The sequence below is a fragment of the Pezoporus occidentalis genome, unplaced genomic scaffold (assembly GCF_034315485.1).
Source record: "Pezoporus occidentalis ecotype Australia unplaced genomic scaffold, CSIRO_AGI_Poc_V1 ctg99, whole genome shotgun sequence".
Classification (NCBI taxonomy): domain Eukaryota; kingdom Metazoa; phylum Chordata; class Aves; order Psittaciformes; family Psittacidae; genus Pezoporus; species Pezoporus occidentalis.
This window is the reverse complement of record NW_026916358.1, coordinates 4141864-4160554: the sequence shown is the minus strand read 5'-3', so window position 1 is coordinate 4160554 and position 18691 is coordinate 4141864. Positions and strand designations below refer to the sequence as shown.

The window sequence follows — 18691 nt, the reverse complement described above, 5'->3', positions numbered from 1 at the left end:
TCACCCACTGAACAACTGAGCAACATTTCATTTTAATCAGAATCTTCAGCATCATATATAAATATGTGTATATATGTAAATACATATTTACAAACACACACATGTAGACACAACTTTGTATAGTACAGACTTTTTCAAATCCTCCTTTAATGACAGAGTCATGGTTTCCTTATGGGACTATGGGGCTTTTTCCCTTTATACTGAACTTTGCTATAGCCATTCATTAATTTATTTACATAAAACCACTTGTGAAATGAAGAGGCAGAACAATACCCAAATTTCAGAGGGCAGATTGCATATTATTCAGTTTTCTACACAGCCGAGAGACAGATCTTTGGAAAGATTCAGGCAAATTTCAATTTACCATGAATTGGGAATAATTTTGGCTTAATTTGTTCTCACACATTATCTGAGACTATTTGTTTTTAACTGTATTCCAACTAATTGTAGTCCTCACTAATATGGAAGTTACCTCAGCTAAAAAGATTTTACAAATAATTTATCTGAGTGTCATAACACGGTCTTCTCTGCAGTTTAAGCAAAGATTATTTTATGAAAATCTCTATTACTCAAACATACCTTTAGATTTGGATGTTTGGAGCTGTAATGGAAAGTGTTCCAAAGCATTAACCATCCAAAGTTCAATATTTTTACTGAACAATCTGATTGACTTAATGTGTTGCAGAGGCACCTCCTCCAGAAAATCGTGAAGTAGGATGTTCTCCATTTCCTAGAATACACATTGATGGATCTGCATATGACTGGTGTGCTACAGATGTTTACAGCAGCATGAAACAAAATTGTGTTGATAGTTTAAACGTTAATGTAAAGAAGCCCCCTTTTTTTTTCCAATTAAGCAATAGCTAAGCTACATTTATTAGCATGAAGGAAAAGATTCTAACAATAAATGTTGTTTCCTAAATTAATTACTAGACACTACTTAATAACTAGCAAATTATTTTGATCAGAATACTGCATATTTCTATGTGGAATATCATCAAAATAAGCAGTGTTCTCAAAAGAAAAATACCTGTCATAATTTGGAAAACAGTTATCAGTTGAAATTTCAGTCATATAACCTCAGGCCAGAACCACAGACCACATTTGTAACTGCATACTCTATTGGTATTATGGCCTTTCAAAGGAACATATAGCAGCAAGATGGCAGTAATCGCAAATTCCACTGGTTCCTTTCAAAATCTAAACTGTGCTGTCTCAGAAGAAGCCAGAACAAGACTGTACGAGTGAAAATCCCATTGCACAGCACACAAGAAACAGCTGTACCTTTAATCATGTAGAACTACCAAAAAGACAGAAACACATAATAACATAATTACAACATGCAAGTGTGTCCACAGTACCTTGAATAGCTGCCTGTCATAGCTTTCCAACAGTTGGCATACATCTGGCAAGGACATCAGTGCTATCTTTCCAGGCGGCAGAGACTTCCAGAATGATGTGATACAGCCTTCCACCTGTCATGCAAAGTCCTTTATGAATTTTCACTCATTTTGCACTTGTGAAATGTGAAGCGTAATTCAATAAAGCAAACACACAGAAGCACAGGAGCAAAAGAATGACTGGGGAACCGGGCTTTTTGCCTGGCCCCATCCTGGCTGGGCTCTAGCATAAGTGGAAGCATCCTGGGGCTGAACCTCACAAGGAAGAGGAAGAAAGAGGAGAGAAACAAAGAGTTGTGCCATGGATATGTGGATATAATGAAAGAGATGTGTCCATGGCCTCATGTTTTGTGCTGGGCTCAGACCTGTTGATGTGCCAGGAGTGCTCAGGGTTCCCAAATAATTTAACCGAATGCTCCTTTTGTCTATAAATTATCATCTCCAATTGGATCAAACCATAGAGATTTCATCTCTATTTGAGATTGGATCAAACCATAGAGTAAATAAGCTGCACAGAAACAATTTTATCCTTACAGTGGTTTGCTGTCGTCAGAGTGTTATTAAAGCAAAAGCATACCTTGTCAAGTTCCCTCGTTCTCACCATATGTAAAATGACTTGACAATGGCTGTAGTACTCGTTGGCAAGCAGTACAACCTATGACCAAAAAAAGGGTACAAAAAGATCTCACAGGCAAAGGGCTGACTCTCTTGATCACCGAAAACAAGAACATACCATTTCATAGGGGTATTTCTTCGCTAGCTCTGGTTGCTCCCAAAGACAGAATCTGCTGGATTCAGGCCAAAGGTACTGAAATCTCTCTTGTTCAGTCTTAAGAAAAATGACAGATGGAGAACAGTGCAAATTCTTGCTCTCAATGCATCAGAATTTATTTTGAACAATAATAATAATAATAAAAAGATCACAATTATCTTGTCAGTTCTGTTAAAAGTATGAAGTACTTTATTGAAATTGTATAACATAATTTTTTAAGATGTATTTCTTCAGAGAAATACTTGTCTTTTTTTTTTTTTCAGAAAGTAAGGGTGATTGAAAGAAACAAGCATGGCTGACCAAATATTTAAATCCTAAGCAGTACATGAATTCCTTTTCAAAACTAGTGAATATTAAATGCTATGTGTATCTTTCACATATATGTTCTATAGCACTCAGGTCACAGTTGTAACCTTCTGAACAAGGCTGCAGATAGTTGGCTCTGCTGTCGGGGTGACAGCACATTTCTCATCAGCTGTCATTACATCTACTTTAGAGCATTCATTACTGCACCCGAGTGCTCCATAAAAATAAGACAGGCATCCAGTCTCTCCTTTTTTCCTCGCTTTGGTGCACATAAGTTTGCTGCTCGTGCTCTGCTGGATGATTTCCAAGAACCTTGGTGTCAAGCCATCCCATGACAGGATGCTTATGGGAGACCTGCCACCAGCTAGACTTGTATCTGCCCTTTTAGTGAGCAGGGTTTGCTCTCTTTTGTCTTAATCACTTCCCAGTATTTAAATACTTATGATGCCAATAAGGTCTAGAGCACATTGAAAAGACACTTCCTCAGCAGCATGAGGGTCTGTTGCCATGGGCCTCAGACAAGGAAGGCTGTGCTCCACTAACTCCCCTAATATTCAGAACCTGGGCTGTCAGACACGATTTCCACTCACAGCACAGATAAAATTATTTGAGCTGACATTAAGGCAACAAAAATATTTTGCTACCAGGTGAAACAGGACGGGGAAGTAAGCATTTAGTGAGATTATCAAAGATTATTTTGAAGAAGATGGGTTAACAGTATTTCACCAGAACATGTTATATAGAAGTTGTAATTAAGGACACAGCTAGACATTTTGTTGTAAGTCAGATGTATCTGACACTCACCGTTCTTGTTCTTTGGCTCATGTAATCAGGTTCATCTCCATAACTCCGGGTGTCTCCACTGTGATAAAATACAAAAAGCAAAACAAACCTGAAAACTTTTTAAAAAGCTCACTAATTTATTCTGTATTTAGTAGAAAATGAGCTTAAACTGGATAGAGTGGACTAGGTTGGAGCATTGTTTGGGAAACAAACCCTGTTCTCCTTCCTGTCAATCAGGAGCTGCATGGTTTTCTAATAAGTCTGAAAACCGACTTCTTCATTTTAATATGAAACTGAACCATTCATTACAAAGACAGCAAGGTATTAGCCATTCAACAGTGCAATGTCTTCCAATCTCTTGAACCAAAACTGTGGGGTTTTGTTTGTAGTTGCAGTTAATTTGGAATGATAATAATATTCATAAACATGCAAATAATGAAAACATAATCACCTGTGTGCTTTGATTTCACAGTAATTACATTTTCTGCCCCCTATATCAGTTTAGATGGCATTTTGTTTCTGAGTTTCTGCCATTTACTTTGCATGGTCAGAAGTCACCTGGACCTGCAAAGGCTTGACCATTGGCTTTTGGCTGAAAAGCCAGGGATGCAGGCACAATAGGCTGCTTTCTTGCTTTGCCATCTCCTACTTTCCCCCCTGCCTGTTTCGCTGAAGCTAATCCTACAGGAGAGAGAGGCAATGTTGCTAGCAAAAGGGATGAGCTGTGAGAGTTGGATTCCTCCAGTCAAGCCCCCATCTGCTGCAGACACCTGCTCACTGTCTGTGAAGGCATTTCAAACGCCAAGGTCCTTCTGGACTCGGCTGTTTTGAAGGGTGACAGGCAGGAGCTTTGTAGAAAATGCGCTTCCACTGGTGGCTGCCAGCACTCAGGCTATCTAATCAGATCCTGGCTGCTGGGTTTTGCTGCTGTGATGTGTTATAAACCAGGGTACTACCACACGTCCTGAGGGACAGAGGAGAAAATGTAAGTGTTTATCTGCTTGGAACCTGAAAACGCCTCCTCTTGCTCCTCTGCTGCCCACAGGACTGACCCTTGGCACCTAAAAAATTACCTTTCCCTCTGCCACTGCTCTCTGCCTTGAAGGCGGTGCTGCAGCGAACAACCAAACTGGCTGCCCAAGACAGGGCATAACATTGATGCTGGGTACGTTTGGTAAAGCTATTGACTCTTTCTCCCAAACATTTTTGAGCTGGTGTCTGGACAAAGGGAAGGATGTGTAAGCAGAGATGTTTCATAGCGCTTCTTTCAAATGGGTCCTTCCTGCAGATTCCTAAAGCCTGTGAAAAAAAATTAATGACTATTTTCCAGCTCCTGCTTTCCCTGAGAAGGCGGCCAGCTGTATCTTCTGCTGCTGCTACTATGGCAACACGTACCAGCATCACTCTCCTCTGATGGGCTGGCTCCCACGGCAGGCAGGCTCGCCTCTACCCCTGCCATGGGGATGGTGAACTGGGAGAAGGGGAGCTGCATGGGTGCTCCTGTACCCCAGCAGCTAGCTGGGAGCTCGCTGATGATTAAGTGCAAATACCAACAAAAAGCTAACATCTATGTGCACCCACTGTTCGAAAAGGGGGTTCAGACTCACCTGGTGCCTGCAGAGGTGCTTGGCTGCCAGGCAGAGCTGCTTGCTTTGCATGGAGAGTGGTACCTGGGTAAAGAGAGGACACACAGAAGGTGGGTGGGAGAACGGAAAATGTGTGACAGCAAAATCACAAGGAGTTTCACTGTACGACTTGCAGAGTTTGGATGATGCTATGGGGTGGGACCTCGAGCTAAAATGGGAAATACAATGGTGGGGATGACAAAAAGACTAACAGAGGAGGTGAATGAAAGGGAAAATGAAAGGAGGGAGGGTGGTAAATGTGCATGGTGTTGACTGTCAGATTATACTGAGATTAGAAAAACTAATTTGCTAGAATCATATCAGATTTTCTTTATTAAAAAATCATGGGTTTGCTTCACTAGGAAGCCAGAAGCCCAAGCCTTGCCTATGACCAGAATCATTAAGTAACTCTTAAAAAACCAAAACCTGACATTTTTTTAACGTGGCTGTACTCTGAGCCAGAGCAAGTACGGTTTTAGTCAGAGGTTGTCCTCAAAGCTCCCATTCCCTCTCTCTATAGAAGGCACCCTATTGTAGTGAAAATCAGTAAACAACATATTCCCTTAAATCTCCGTAGTACATCTGTAGACCTCACTGATCACAGTTGTGTTTATTTACACTACTTTCATAACATCATCGTCAGAGCTGTGGTGCACATATCTTCAAAAAATCCAAGATTTCTAAATGAACAAACTCATAAGTGCTGTATAAGAGCACTGTCATCCTTCCTCAGCCAACACAACACATACGAGACCCTGCTGACTATCAAAAAGCAAATGCCTTCTTTGTAGTCAAAGGCAAACCATTATAATCTTACTGCCATTTCTATGACACCAACAAGCACAGCTCCCAACCTGCCAGATCCTACATGGGCTTAGTTCCTCCCTACCAGCACCATGTCGATTGCCAGCTATCTCAATATGGTCAAGAAATAATCCTCTCAGTAATTAGAGACCAGCATCTGCACTGCACTGAAATGATACATTCAAAATTTTCTTCACTGTAACTTGGAAATTTCCACACCAATGCACTCTCAAAAATTGAGATGCTGGGGGTTACATACCCCTGCTGCAATTACACAGTTATCTCTGTGAGATCATTTATTCTTGCAGGTAGAAAAGTCTTCAAGTTTTCATTACTCTTCTTCTAAATTTCTATTTTCCAATTAAAAAAAAACAAACAAAAAAAAAAACCACAAAAACCCCAGAATTTGCCATTGCTGGTTCAATTGACTTCATTGGTTCCTGAAAAATTAATTCTGATTTCAGAAGGTACTGAACCCTACCGAGAGGACAGTAAAGATGAGGTATTTCCGTGATGTGTTCCTATTCATTTGCAAAGAATATGCAAATCTCAATGCAGATGGAAACAAACTCACTTACTTGGTTGAAGCTGCTTATTTTGTATGTGACCTTATTGTTTCTTTCATGGTTGTGCTACTCATGCTTCTCTGGCTTGTTTTGTGCTTTTTTACTCCTCTGTTTTTTCCCCACTGTGCTTTATCAGACACTAAGCAGTTATTGGGATGCCCAGGTGCCCAAGTGCTGCAGACCTGCTGGTTGGCTTGGGACAGTGAAGTGCATCTGCAGTTAGAGTGGAAGCTGTTCTAATTTCAGATGTCTAGCTTCACACAACAGCTTAGTGACTTTTTATAACTGTCTTAAATGAAGGAAGCATCAGACAAGACAATTTTGTAGTTCAGAGATTTTTCTATTGCAACTAGAAAAATTATCTTTGTCTGAATATTATATATATATACATTTAACCAGAAAAGTTATCCTAAGAAACTACATCAAGCTCACTAGATGCTGTATAAATGTTAGCCCTTACCCTGGAATACACCTCCTTTTCCTTGTTTTGACCAAATGAAATCTAGCTTTTTAGGAGTAGGGGTCTGGGCAGTCACCTCTGGCAGGTGGTGGAGAAGGAGAGAGGTCTGCAGCCTGAGCAGTGGCTCCCCTACAGTGAACCATGGACCATAGCATGTTCCCCTGTCCATGAGAGAGCATGGCTCCATTCCATGAGGAACGCTAAGGACACAAGTTATGCTGGCATTATGTAGTACTTCTGACTCCCAGCAGTGAGTAAAGTCCTTGTTTCTCCACATGGCCTGGATTTAGCCAACATCACTTGTTTGGTTCCTCCTAATTTTTGTAATTTTTCCTCATGTTTCTATGCTGGGAGGAAAAATAAATTTTGAAATTGTTCTCATCTCTTCTATGACCAGAACTAGCAGCTTTCCTGCTATGCACAAGTGAGGTTGCTGTTTCCAAGTGAAGCTGCAGGAAAACACCTTTCTTTCTCTGAAGAGGAAAGATCAGCAGAGACACAGCCAAGGGCCTGCAACTTTCTTCATTACGGATGTCAAATCTTAGGCCTGTCCTGGTTCTACTGGGTACATGGGCTGCAAGGGATATCACTTCAGTAAAGGTCTTATGGGAAACAAGCCTTGAGTTGCCTATGAATAATTTGCTTGGTCTCACAACAACTGACTGCCACTTGATCATCCGCAGAACCTGATCCTCTGCCTGTCCCGTTCTTTACCATTGTCACTCTATGGGCTTCTGCAACATTACTCTGCTGTAAAACCCATGGAGAAAGGCAATAAACCTATTGGTATAACTTTTCCATCCTCTTGTAGAGCATGCATTCAATTAACTGACTATAATGTATCACGGACACTGAAATGGGTTCATCATCACTAGAATGTTCAGGTGCTTAGTAGACTGACTTGTATCCCTCTGAAATTCATGCTATAGAAAAGTGCTATATCTCCATATTATAGAATGGAAAACAAAGCACAGAATTTATCCATATACATATTAAAGTAATGTGCAAGTCTACAAGAGAGTAAGGATACGAGCCAGGTCTCCAAAGTTTAAGGCATAGGCTGCACCTATTTTAATTCTCCTGTGCACTTAAAAGGAGTGTAAAACTTTACAAAATGTAAGCATTTCCTTTCCATTTTTCTGTGGAGAAATGCAAGCCTGTGGTTTCCTTATCTCTACCATGAGCTTAACTATGAGAACTCCTCGTTACCTGCCCACAACTGGACCATGCTCACGTCTACACTTTAGTCCACCAAAGTATCTTACGTTCATCAGTTATTTTTAGACTTCTGATTTTTGCAATCAATTTATACTCATCTTACAGATTTTCTCACCGTTGCTCCCTTACAAGAGGTGAGTTAAAGACCTTTATAAACAGACGATATATAGACTGTCATGTGCCATTTAATGTTCAAACATTTTAAAAAGCAAACCTGTGATAATTTTTTTCAGACAGAAGAGTGCAATAACTTGCATAAAAGGAGGAGTCCTTCTTGATAGCTATTCCATCATAATGATACCTGGAAAAAAAAAAAATGAACTGGCAACCATATGATTTTCAACAAGTCAGCAAATAATTTATACTCCTCCTTTGAAAGCAATGAGATTTCTATTTAAATAGGAAAAGACCAAGTAAAAACCCCACATTTGTTTTTTAAATTGTGTTGAAAAATTATTTTCCCCAGCAGAAGATAATTGCACAAACTCTGTACAAACTCTTTTTAATAGGATTTGCCCTGGAATGATAACTTGTTTCTAAACAAAAAAACTTAGGCCAATGAATAGGGTGCAGCAGGTTTGTACAGGAGAAGTAGTGAAGTCAGGGACCAGAGCCTCAGCTGACAGAGCTCCCCATATCCCCATGGAAGTTGGAGGATTTAGTCCGGTTGTTCCACAGCCATTCACGGTACCTTAGGGACTGGGTGGCCATCGGTGGCCATCAGTGGCCATGGCACACTAGAACCCGAGGAACTCACCAGACCTTCTGTAAGCTTTATCCCAAACTCAGTAAGCAGCCTTATCACCACCCCTGCTACTGAAGTGCTGCTGCCAGCTGGCTCTTCGCAGGCTGAGTCTCTGGGAAGGCAGGGGAGCAGCGCAGTACTTTTTGGAGTATCAGCAGCCAGCAGAGGGTAACCTTCTGCTGATGGGAAGAGCCAGCGTGGAGGCTGGGGGCTATCACGCACCCTCCCAAATCCTGCCAGCTACACGGAGAAGCCTGGGAGTGTCTGCGGTGAGGCACTCCCAAAATAAAGGATCTCGCTGGATCAAGCTGATAGCAAGTCCAGACTAGTGGAGAAAAGTCGCAGATCAAGTGAGGGCATGCCATTCTCAAAGCCAGTGTTTGACAGCTATTCAAAATGCTTGTAAAACTACCGTGTCTCAATGCCCTGGAAATACCCCTTTTTCCTCTCTGGGTGTTCAGAGTGTGATTGCAAATTTGGACATTGAACCAACAAAAGACTACAGAACTCTCTGTGCTCTCGAAGAAGAGGGAAGGGAAGAGAAAGGGCATGTAGGAGGAGGATCTGAGGTGGTCTGATTTAAACGTTTTGAAACTGTTTACAACATGTCCTCTGACCACCAGTTCACACTGGGTCACTCCATAGATATGTGCGAGGATGAAAAGCACAACACAGACATTAATCATGGCTGCCACCCCCGTGCATCCCAGAGCCAGGCTTTCCCGACCCAGTGTCTCAAGAGCACTGAGTAAGGTTGTGATGTCTCGCAGATGCCTCACACAGGCAATGCTGCAATAGCCAGTACAAACTGGAGCACTAGTATTTTAAAAACCAGTCTGATTTGGAATCCATACCCCACCACAGCAGCCCCAAAGTCGTGGCTTTCATCAAATCAACTATTTTAATGTACATGGTGACATCAGGAATCACTCTGGATCCTGCCATGACTTGCAATCAGCAATTCAGCTGCTGTATTAGTGCTGGAGCTGAAAATTCAGCTATTTTTAGGTTTTATTAGAACAGTTATAAATAACATTCTTAAACAAAGGATACAAAACCAATACCTGGTACTCCCTCTTGTGCCCAACCTTCTTGTCCCCAGCCCCGGGAAAACTAACCGAATAAGCTGAAAGAACCAAACAGAAAATTAGAGGTGACTTGGTAAATTCATTCTAAACTGCAAAAACATATCTGCTACATGTTTTTTTCTCCTTGATCACTTCTTTTGCTTTCCATCATTTGCAGGCCGATACCTGTTCTTGCATACTTCTCAAATGGTAACTGTGGAACTGAACTCAATCAGGTTTTTGTGGGTTGAAAGCTAAGTAATTTAAGGGATTACCTCCCTCAGGTAGGAATTTTGTTAGACTAGTCTGGTTTACCTTGCACTGAAACACAGTCAGTGCACACACCAGGAGACCACCCGCAGTGAGATAGGATGTATCAGTTAAGGGAACTTGAAGGTGCCATGATTCTTCAATACTTTGCAACCCTTACTCATTTGAGTAGGACTTACTCAGACAAGAGACTCAGACACTTACTCACTCACTCTTGCAAGGAGTATTTGCAGGATAGGGCCTGACTTATCTATTTTAAAAGGACCTGAACCATCAAGCTGCAAAGCAACCTTTTGACCACCGTGGTGGTAAATGTGAACTGAGGTCAAGCAGCATCTGTCAAGGTTAGGTCCTACAAAGTAATAAGATACTGTCAGGGTAATAATCCACTTCACTATGATTATTCTGCATGAACTGTCCTGTGAAGACAAAGACTAACACAGTGCAGCTGGAGCTAACATTCCCAGTATAGCAGGGACAGTGGGTTGAGTAATCCATGCTAGCAAGGAGTGAGGATAGCTTCCACTCAGCAGCACAAAGCTTACTCTGTGCAAAATGCATTGTGCTGGTCCAAAGGCCTGCTAAAGGATACATTTCCCTAACTCACACTAACATGGACCTCCGGTTTTAACAGTGTTGGGGTGGTCCTGTTCTCTGCACATTTCTGCATGCACTCTGCCCCAGCTGCTCCCTTTCTCAAGCTGCTATTTTAGCATAATCCTGTTTTCCTAAAAGGGCAGCCTATGAAACCGGGGCTCCTGTGGCATGAGACACACACTTCTTCCCACTGCCTCTTCTACAGAGACAGTGGTGCATTTGGACAGAGGGATAGTTAGGATGGGATTACTTGTATCTTAAATCCCCATGCTTTGATTCACGTGGGACTTGACTGCAAAAGTCCTGACAGTCCACACACATGTAATGCAGGCATGTTACTACAGCTTGATGAATTATTAATAGCTCAGACCATTAGCTAGGCTGTGGTAACTGATTACATGTGTGTATTTAGTTTAAACCAGGGCTGCTGCAGTTCCCGCCCTCCTCAGCCTCTTGCTGCACAGTCCCACCCGCTGCTGTGGATGGATAAACCATTCCAAGCCACTGGGGAGCTGCACCCCAGCTTGCTCACTTGGAATGTGTTAACTTTTACCGCAATGCACTGGGTCAGTTAAACCTGTGAGCAAACAGTTGCAAGCACCAACCTATAGCAGCTATGGCTCATCAACTAAACTCTCCTGCGTGACCAGACTCATGCTTCATCCATGCCTGTCACAACTTTAAAGTAAAATGCATTAACTTAAACTGCAAAAAGGCTTAGTTTATAGGTGGTAACTCAATCATGCTGGAGCACCTGAAAGTGTACAGACAGGATGGGATTAATCTTACCTACGTGGCTACGAGGTAGAGGTGTCTAAGCTAGTCTTCATAGTCAATGGAGAAAAACAGGCAGTTTGAGGCACATTTAGACTCATAGAATCATTTACATTGCAAAAGACCTTTAAGATCATTGGGTCCATCTGTACATCATCTGAGCTGTCTGAGCTGCCTGATTTAGGGTGAGAGGGATCTTACGTAACTACTTATTTCTCTCCACTGGCTACCAAGAGATTTTAAGGTAACTAGCTTCATGGCAGGTATCTACAGTGAGCCAGGCAAATTCTACTCATGGGCTTGGCTTGTGGGTGATGATCCATTAAGCTATGGTGATCAATCACACTAGATCATTCACTCAAATCTTAATTTTAAGTAAGAGTGATTTAACTTACCTTAAGTTAAAAAATTAGATTCAACTGAACTGAGAGAAATGATTCCTAAAATTAGGTTATCCACAAAAATGAAATCAATTTCAGGTTCAAGTTTTACTTAAATTATTTTGGGTTTGTATTAAAACAATCCTTAGCACTATTATTTATATGCTATTGAGCACTAATAGTGGTAAAAATAGGAAATTCTGAACAAAAAGACTTGAGCAACAAATAATCACAAGGCATTCTGTCTTCCTTAATTTGTTAAATAAAGTTGAATAGCTATGAGTGTTCATTGCAATTGGGATTTCTAAGCAGTAATTCCCTGTAGGTTGTATCAACCTCCATGTATTAGAAGAGTGGAACTGTTTAAAGGAGATTGGGGTTTACATCTGCATTTGCTTTGCTTGGATGATTCTATAACAACTTTTTTAGGGTGCGTTTGAGCAAAATCTCTCCAAGTATACTTAAAATGGAAAGTATAAAATTATGTAACAACTAAAGGGGTCTTTTAAGGACAGGAGATTCAGTTCCTAAGGACGAATTTATTATCTTTGCACCGTTTACCCTGGTAAAACTTGCTAAAATATATTGGCAAAAGAAAGCTAGTGTAACATACACCAGTCCCTTGAAGAAAATAAGCTCCATCACAGGTAATGCTCTTTAGTATAACTGCATCTACATGAAGGCTTACCAGAAATACATCAGAAAAGACACAAATGTAATACTTAATTCTTCTCTGTTACTTAACATTTTTGGTATCTAGTGTGTATATTTAATCATCAGATGTCATGTTTAGGTATCTCTGCTTCTTATCTTATATATCCTATCTACTCAGTACCTTTCCAAAGGTGGCTGAATTTACTTGACCCTTGAAATATGGACTGCAGCTTTCCACATACAATTCATATAGTAGCCAACGGGGTATGGTGCTTCCTTCACACAAATAGAAGTTATCAGCTATCCTTTAAAATAAAAACAGCACTTGGTTTATGTCAGAAGAAAGAATTGTTAGCTTGTGATTTTAGTAGCTCATATTAAAATCACATATTAAAGTATGTATTAAATTAATCACATATTAATATGCATTCATATATAATTATAAGGGGCATTTTTTTTACTTATAAATTTTTACTTTCCTTGTTTCCAAAGTGTAAGAGAGATCATGTGATGCTCTGCTAAGGAAGTAACTATATCTCATAATATTTAATAAAAAATCCCAACTTAGCGAATATCATTATAACATTAGCACCAAAACAGAAAGTATTGGCATCTGTCATATGATAACTGTTGTTATATCAAAGGATGTAACTCTGATCTTCTAATCAGAAAGGTCTCTGCTATACCAAAGCTAATAATATGAGCATTTTTCTGTCTAAAATGTGCAATATGGTGTTTTGGGACTGAGAGTGCAAAAACTATGAAGGACCAAATTCTGTTCTCATACAGCCTGACTGCTTTTAGCACAAGTTTAATAAGAGAACAGAAATTTAATTTTAGTTACTATGTAACAGAACTGCCAGGATTGAAACTGGTTTAAGTACTTAAATACTCATCCTGTGGCCAAACCCTTTACTCATGCTACTTACTAGAATGGCCATAGTCAAGTAAATGCAACTACTTATGAGAATAAGGTGAGGAAGATGTAAACTTAGTTACTTATTAGCCTGAATTAATACCTTCACCAGGAAAAAAAGACCTTTAATTATGAGATAATTCCAATGGTTTCGATGTCAGAAGATAATAGCCTTCTGCAGTACAAATACCTGAGCAAAGCTGGAGCAAAGACACAGAGAGATTAATTTCCAAAGCTTGACACGCTGATTGTCTGACAATGTTTTCTTATTCTGACTCTGCTTCCGTTATACCAAATGATTTATGCCTATTTAATTAAATTATCAGCTGAATGCTAGTGCAGCACAGTGCCAGTTACTCACTGTGTCTTTACTGATAATCAAGTCGGTTGGGAAAGCAGACTTTTCATAATCACCAGGTGAGATAAGCCAGCTGGATTTTAAATCAGAATCCTCTCTTTTATTAGTAGCCTGATTTCAGGTGACCCAGTGTTTATCTCTCTATATTAGCTGTATTGGATAAGGTCTCCAGCAAACTGGCTTGCTAGAACAGACTGAAAAAGAAGGCGGTCACTGTGCAGCCTGCTGATGTCTAGATCACGTTTTATTCACTCCTCCTTCCCTTTCTCCAGGGAGGAAGGCTGGCTGCCTCTCCCCAGAAAAAGGCCCCAAATGTTTCGCTTTTACCTCCTCGTAGCCCATCTTGGCTGGTGATGCCAAGTGCTGGGGCTGATCTGAGCTGGTCTGGGCTCCTGTCAGCTCCTCACCACCACCAGCTATCAGCAAAGGATTCACAGGTAGGCATGATCAAGAACCTGCACTAAAGAGAGGGGATCTGCTGCCCTAATGGGGTATTTCCCGTCATGGGGCTAGAGTGTAAATGAAATTTATTCTAGATAAGAGTCCTGACTAAGCTCTGCCTCTCAGCAGGCAGAAATACTTGTTTCTTTTACAGCAACCATCTCAAAACCCTCTGTAATTGAGCAGTCCCAGAGGAGATTAAATCAAAGTCCAAATTCATCCTTAATATAATACCACAAGAGTCATTGGAAGTGCAGAAGAAATTAATTCATGCTTCAGTAGCTGCTTTCTGCCAATAATTTAGCCCCAGCACTTAACTATTTAGTGACAAAATATTTGGGAATTTCATTTTATTTATATATTGCCTATTAAACTGCCATCCTTTTTCAAATAATACATTCTTAGTGCTGACAAATGATACAAAAATACTGTCCATCAGGATAAAAATCCACACAGAAAAAAAGCACAGTGCTCATCTTCTTGACTATTAGCCCCGAGTTGTTTATGGCATGCATCGAAACAAAACTGTTAGTAAAGACAACAAAATCAAAAGGAGAGAGTGGTAAGGAAGGAAGACGGAGGTTAAGAAAAGCACATGGGGAAAGACCTCCTCCATTTATTTACTACCTCGAGACCTCCTCCACTTATCTACTACCTTCTATCCACACTCTCTGTGAGGTTTGTTATCCGGTCAGTTCTAGGACCTCACATGGACTCCAGGTTTTGGGGGTTTGAACCTTTGGCAGCCAGACTTGCAAATCTGCTGTTAAAACCATTCTTGGACCAAAATCTGGGCTGATACTGTTAATGCACCAACCCTAAAATGAAACTGAGTATTTAGAAATTTTCAAAACATGAAAAGGTGATTCAGAAAGTTGTTGTGATTAAAAAAGAAGAAAAAAAATCAATTCGGCCTTCAAGGATTGATATGATTCAGTTTTATGCAGTGTCTCAAACTTACTGGATGGCCTTGGCTGAGTCTCTTCCTTTAGTCCTTTCAAAATGGGAGTAGTGATATCTATATCACAGCAAAAGCACAGACTAACTCCCACTTACCCAGATATTACTGAGAGGGGGGAATAAAAAGATAGATCTCTTGCTGTCAAGTTAAAAGTTCGCGTGTATGTTTAGTTACTGTTTCACACAAAGCTTCAACACTGTTTACTAGCTGGACTCACCCGTGCTTGGGGAAAGAAGGAAAGTAACCCTGGCTTCCCTTCGGCTGTCACGTGTCAGATGACACACATCTCAAAGCTCAAGAAAATGATGGTGATAACCTTACCCCACCCCAGCAAGTAACTCACTGAGGAGTTCAACCATTACCTTCACCTCAAGGAAACATAACCTTGGAGGACATCAAACACAGCATCACTGCAAGCTGGCATACCTCTGGCTGTGCAGCATCACAGCGACCTGCTGTGCACTGTCAAAGCACACTGACCAGCAGTGGTCCAGCCAGGGGTGGTCCCACCAGCGGTCCAGCAGGGGCAGCCATTGCCAGCTGCACTGCAGCATCACATCAAGTGGATGGCAGCTCAGGGGCCAGATGCCCATCCGTGGGTAGGCTGAGACAAAAATCTCATTTCCGCCATGTAAACTTCCCTCCACATCAATGGGACTTGTATTAGGAGATGGAATTTCAGGGACATTTCCCTGCTTTTGTGGCACTGTTCATGCGCCACTGTGATGATGGAGCCTTTGCAGCAAACCAGACTTGCCCTATGAAACAGTGATAGGGGTTAGAAGTGGGCCTCCCTCCCTTCCTGTAGCAGGCCCACTGGGCAGGTCCTGCAAGCCCCCAGGCACGGTGGGGACACACATGAGCCACTCCCCCAGCTCCCAGTGCTCCCCTTCCTGTCCCATCCGTGGTTCCCCAGCAGTCCTGCCAGCCCCGTCCCCAAAGGGGGAAGGCAGCCGCACGCACCAGTGGATGATGGAGAGATGCAGGAGGGAAGTGGGGCTGCCCTGGGACATCCTGGTGGTGGCCGGGCCAGGGAGGGCAGGGCCGTTGGGTACCGGCCAGCCGTTGGGGCGGTGGGTGGCCCATTCCCCACCCAGCCCCCACCCACTGCCCTGCCTGCCCGGGGCCCAGGCCCAGCGTGCTCTGCATCCAGAGGTGAGTTGTATAGGAACTGCAGGAGAGAAATGAATTATACGTAAACCAGGAGGTGCAGAGACGCTGGGAAGAGGCCTAAATGTGTGTGAGTGCTGTCTTAATAGGCCTTGCACGCCTTCAAAACATTGTTTTCAGAGTTTTCTACCAGAATGCTGTGAACTCCCATAATTGTTTAATTTCTCTTTGATATAGGCAGATGAAAGGGATGTCTGCTCCGCTGAAACCCTGTAAGCACTTTTCCATTGCAAGTACCCATTGTGCAAAATGAGCTTTACGGCCATGTGACTGGTGGAAATAAATTATGTATGGCTGGAGCGTCTAAAAGCTTCCTAGTGGATGGCATTGGGTTACATCAGAGCTCAGCTTCGCAGAAACTCCCTTGGCTTCCTCATGGTAATTAGCTGCTGGAGGCCCAGGTATGACACAGGCTGGCTTCCTTGCCCTCTTAGGACAGTGTGACCAAGGTGTCAACAGACCACAACATTAAAGGGGGCTTGAAAAGAACTAAGGGATATTGGTGGTGGGAGGATGCTGGTTTTGTAGTCCCTCAATGTAGCTTGCTTCTGAGGAGCAGTGAGCACAGATGTCATGCATAATACATGTTGCTTTTAATCTGTAAAGCCTCGTGCTGAGTTGAGAAGCCCATGGGAAGGTGCTGTTCACTCACAGGCCCCTGAACCAAAGCCTTGAAAATGTTGACTGACCAAAACACAGGTTAGTACGCACACTGTAACGAGTACAGTCTGTCATCAGTAACTGTGCTTAACCTACTGTGGAAGCTTCCCTCAGTTTTTGGACCGGATTTTCTATGTCCACAGCCTACTGACCTTCTCTGTGAGACACTCAGCTTGCGCTGCCACTACTCCTGCAAATATTAGAGAGTGAAAGCTTTCTCAGGTTACTTTATACTAGCTGTCGTAAGAACCAGCAGCAGTGATACTGCAGCAACCATGAGACTTGGGTGGTTTTGCCATGGTTGTTGCAGCCTGTCGATTTTCCTAGCGTCTCAGCACTGCATCTGGAGAGGGGCTTTTTACAAAGGCATGTAGCGACAGGACAAGGGTGAATGGCTTTAAACTGACAGAGGGGAGATTTAGGTCAGCTACAAGGAAGAAGTTCTTCACTGTGAGGGTGGTGAGGGGCTGGCACAGATTGCCCAGAGAAGTTTACATCTACAACTTACCTAAAACTTAAACATGATAAATGGACTACTTCTCTGCTGATGGACTGAAGCAAGGGGGGTTGTGCAGATCAAAACGTCCCTGGACAACTCCTAAGACTCAGAAAACTTTTTATGAGAAGAAGCAAATGCTGCACAAAGAAACTGTCCAATTATTGTCCATGGGTTGAAGTAGGTCACAGAATTTCTCTTACCCAGTTTCCAGATCAGAATAACAAGACAGATGAACCTGTGTGCTGTTCAACTCTTGACACCACTATTGTTTGATTAGGGTTTTTCAGAAAATGTCTCTTTATCCTTTCAAATACATCTAACACTTTTAAGGGATGGGAAGGAAGGGGGGCTTTGATTTTAAATACCAGGCTGCTAGTAGGATCTGATTGAAAACCTGACAACTACTCCCTCAAATTAATCCAGTCAGATAGGACTGGGTGGATGTACACTCAGTCAAGCTGTAGTAAATTCTTTACCCTTGCATAAATTGAAAATTGTAAAGCTCTTTATTGCTGTCATGGATCTCCTCCTGGCATAAAATGAAAGAGTATTTAATGAACATGAGCTTGGCTGAACAAAATTTTGACCTAAAATTAGAAGTATGGTTGCACTGATTAAAGGGTGTGCTAAAGAATCTCCTTTCCTATGACTTTCACCCATAACTAGGATAAATTTAAATCAAAGTTGAGGTAACACACATCTCAAAAGTGTTGCAATTAGTGTGTTTTGCACAAAATTGACTCTTCAGATTACTGTGTCCTGCTATCCCATGCTCTTCCACCATGTTCAAGAGAAGATTTGGATACCTTGTGAGGTAAATAGACCACGTAAGAGCTCTTGCTGGTGACTGAGGTCTTGTAAAGCAACAGTAAAGTGCTAACATCTCTCAAATACTTAAAATACTTAAAATAAATGCTTTATAAGAGTTTTAAGCACTTAAGCTAAAGTATGCACAAAACAGTAACGAAAGCAAGGGAATCCACTGCTGCTTCCACCACTGCCAGCAGCAATGAAAATATGTGACTGTAATAAATGTTCCCTTGGAGTTAAAAAGACCTCTTATGATACTTCTTTCATTTATTCTCATGTAGAAAGAAATAGGTAAAAGAGGCCAAAAAGTAAAAAGAAAACCCAAATCCCTCCTTGCCACCCACCAAACCAAGGCCCTGGAGCAACGTACTATCAAATTGCCAATATGTAAAGTCAAAAGAATTTGGTCAGTGCTGGAGTAAGAGTCCCGGTGGACAAAGGTAAATATCCTGCTT

The 18691-nt window shown here is 41.7% G+C and overlaps 1 protein-coding gene across 1 annotated transcript in view; it reads right to left on the bottom strand.

Annotated features, from left to right (window-relative positions):
- Positions 1-16172, bottom strand: part of RFX8 (regulatory factor X8) — a 32022-nt gene extending 15850 nt beyond the window's left edge. The window contains 10 exon segments of the mRNA XM_062606949.1: positions 580-730; positions 1362-1475; positions 1978-2055; positions 2134-2229; positions 3283-3340; positions 4869-4931; positions 8149-8235; positions 9744-9805; positions 12603-12726; positions 16061-16172. Coding sequence (XP_062462933.1) covers positions 580-730; positions 1362-1475; positions 1978-2055; positions 2134-2229; positions 3283-3340; positions 4869-4931; positions 8149-8235; positions 9744-9805; positions 12603-12726; positions 16061-16110 — 883 coding nt within the window. The 5' untranslated portion in view covers positions 16111-16172.
- Positions 16173-18691: the final 2519 nt, after the last annotated feature.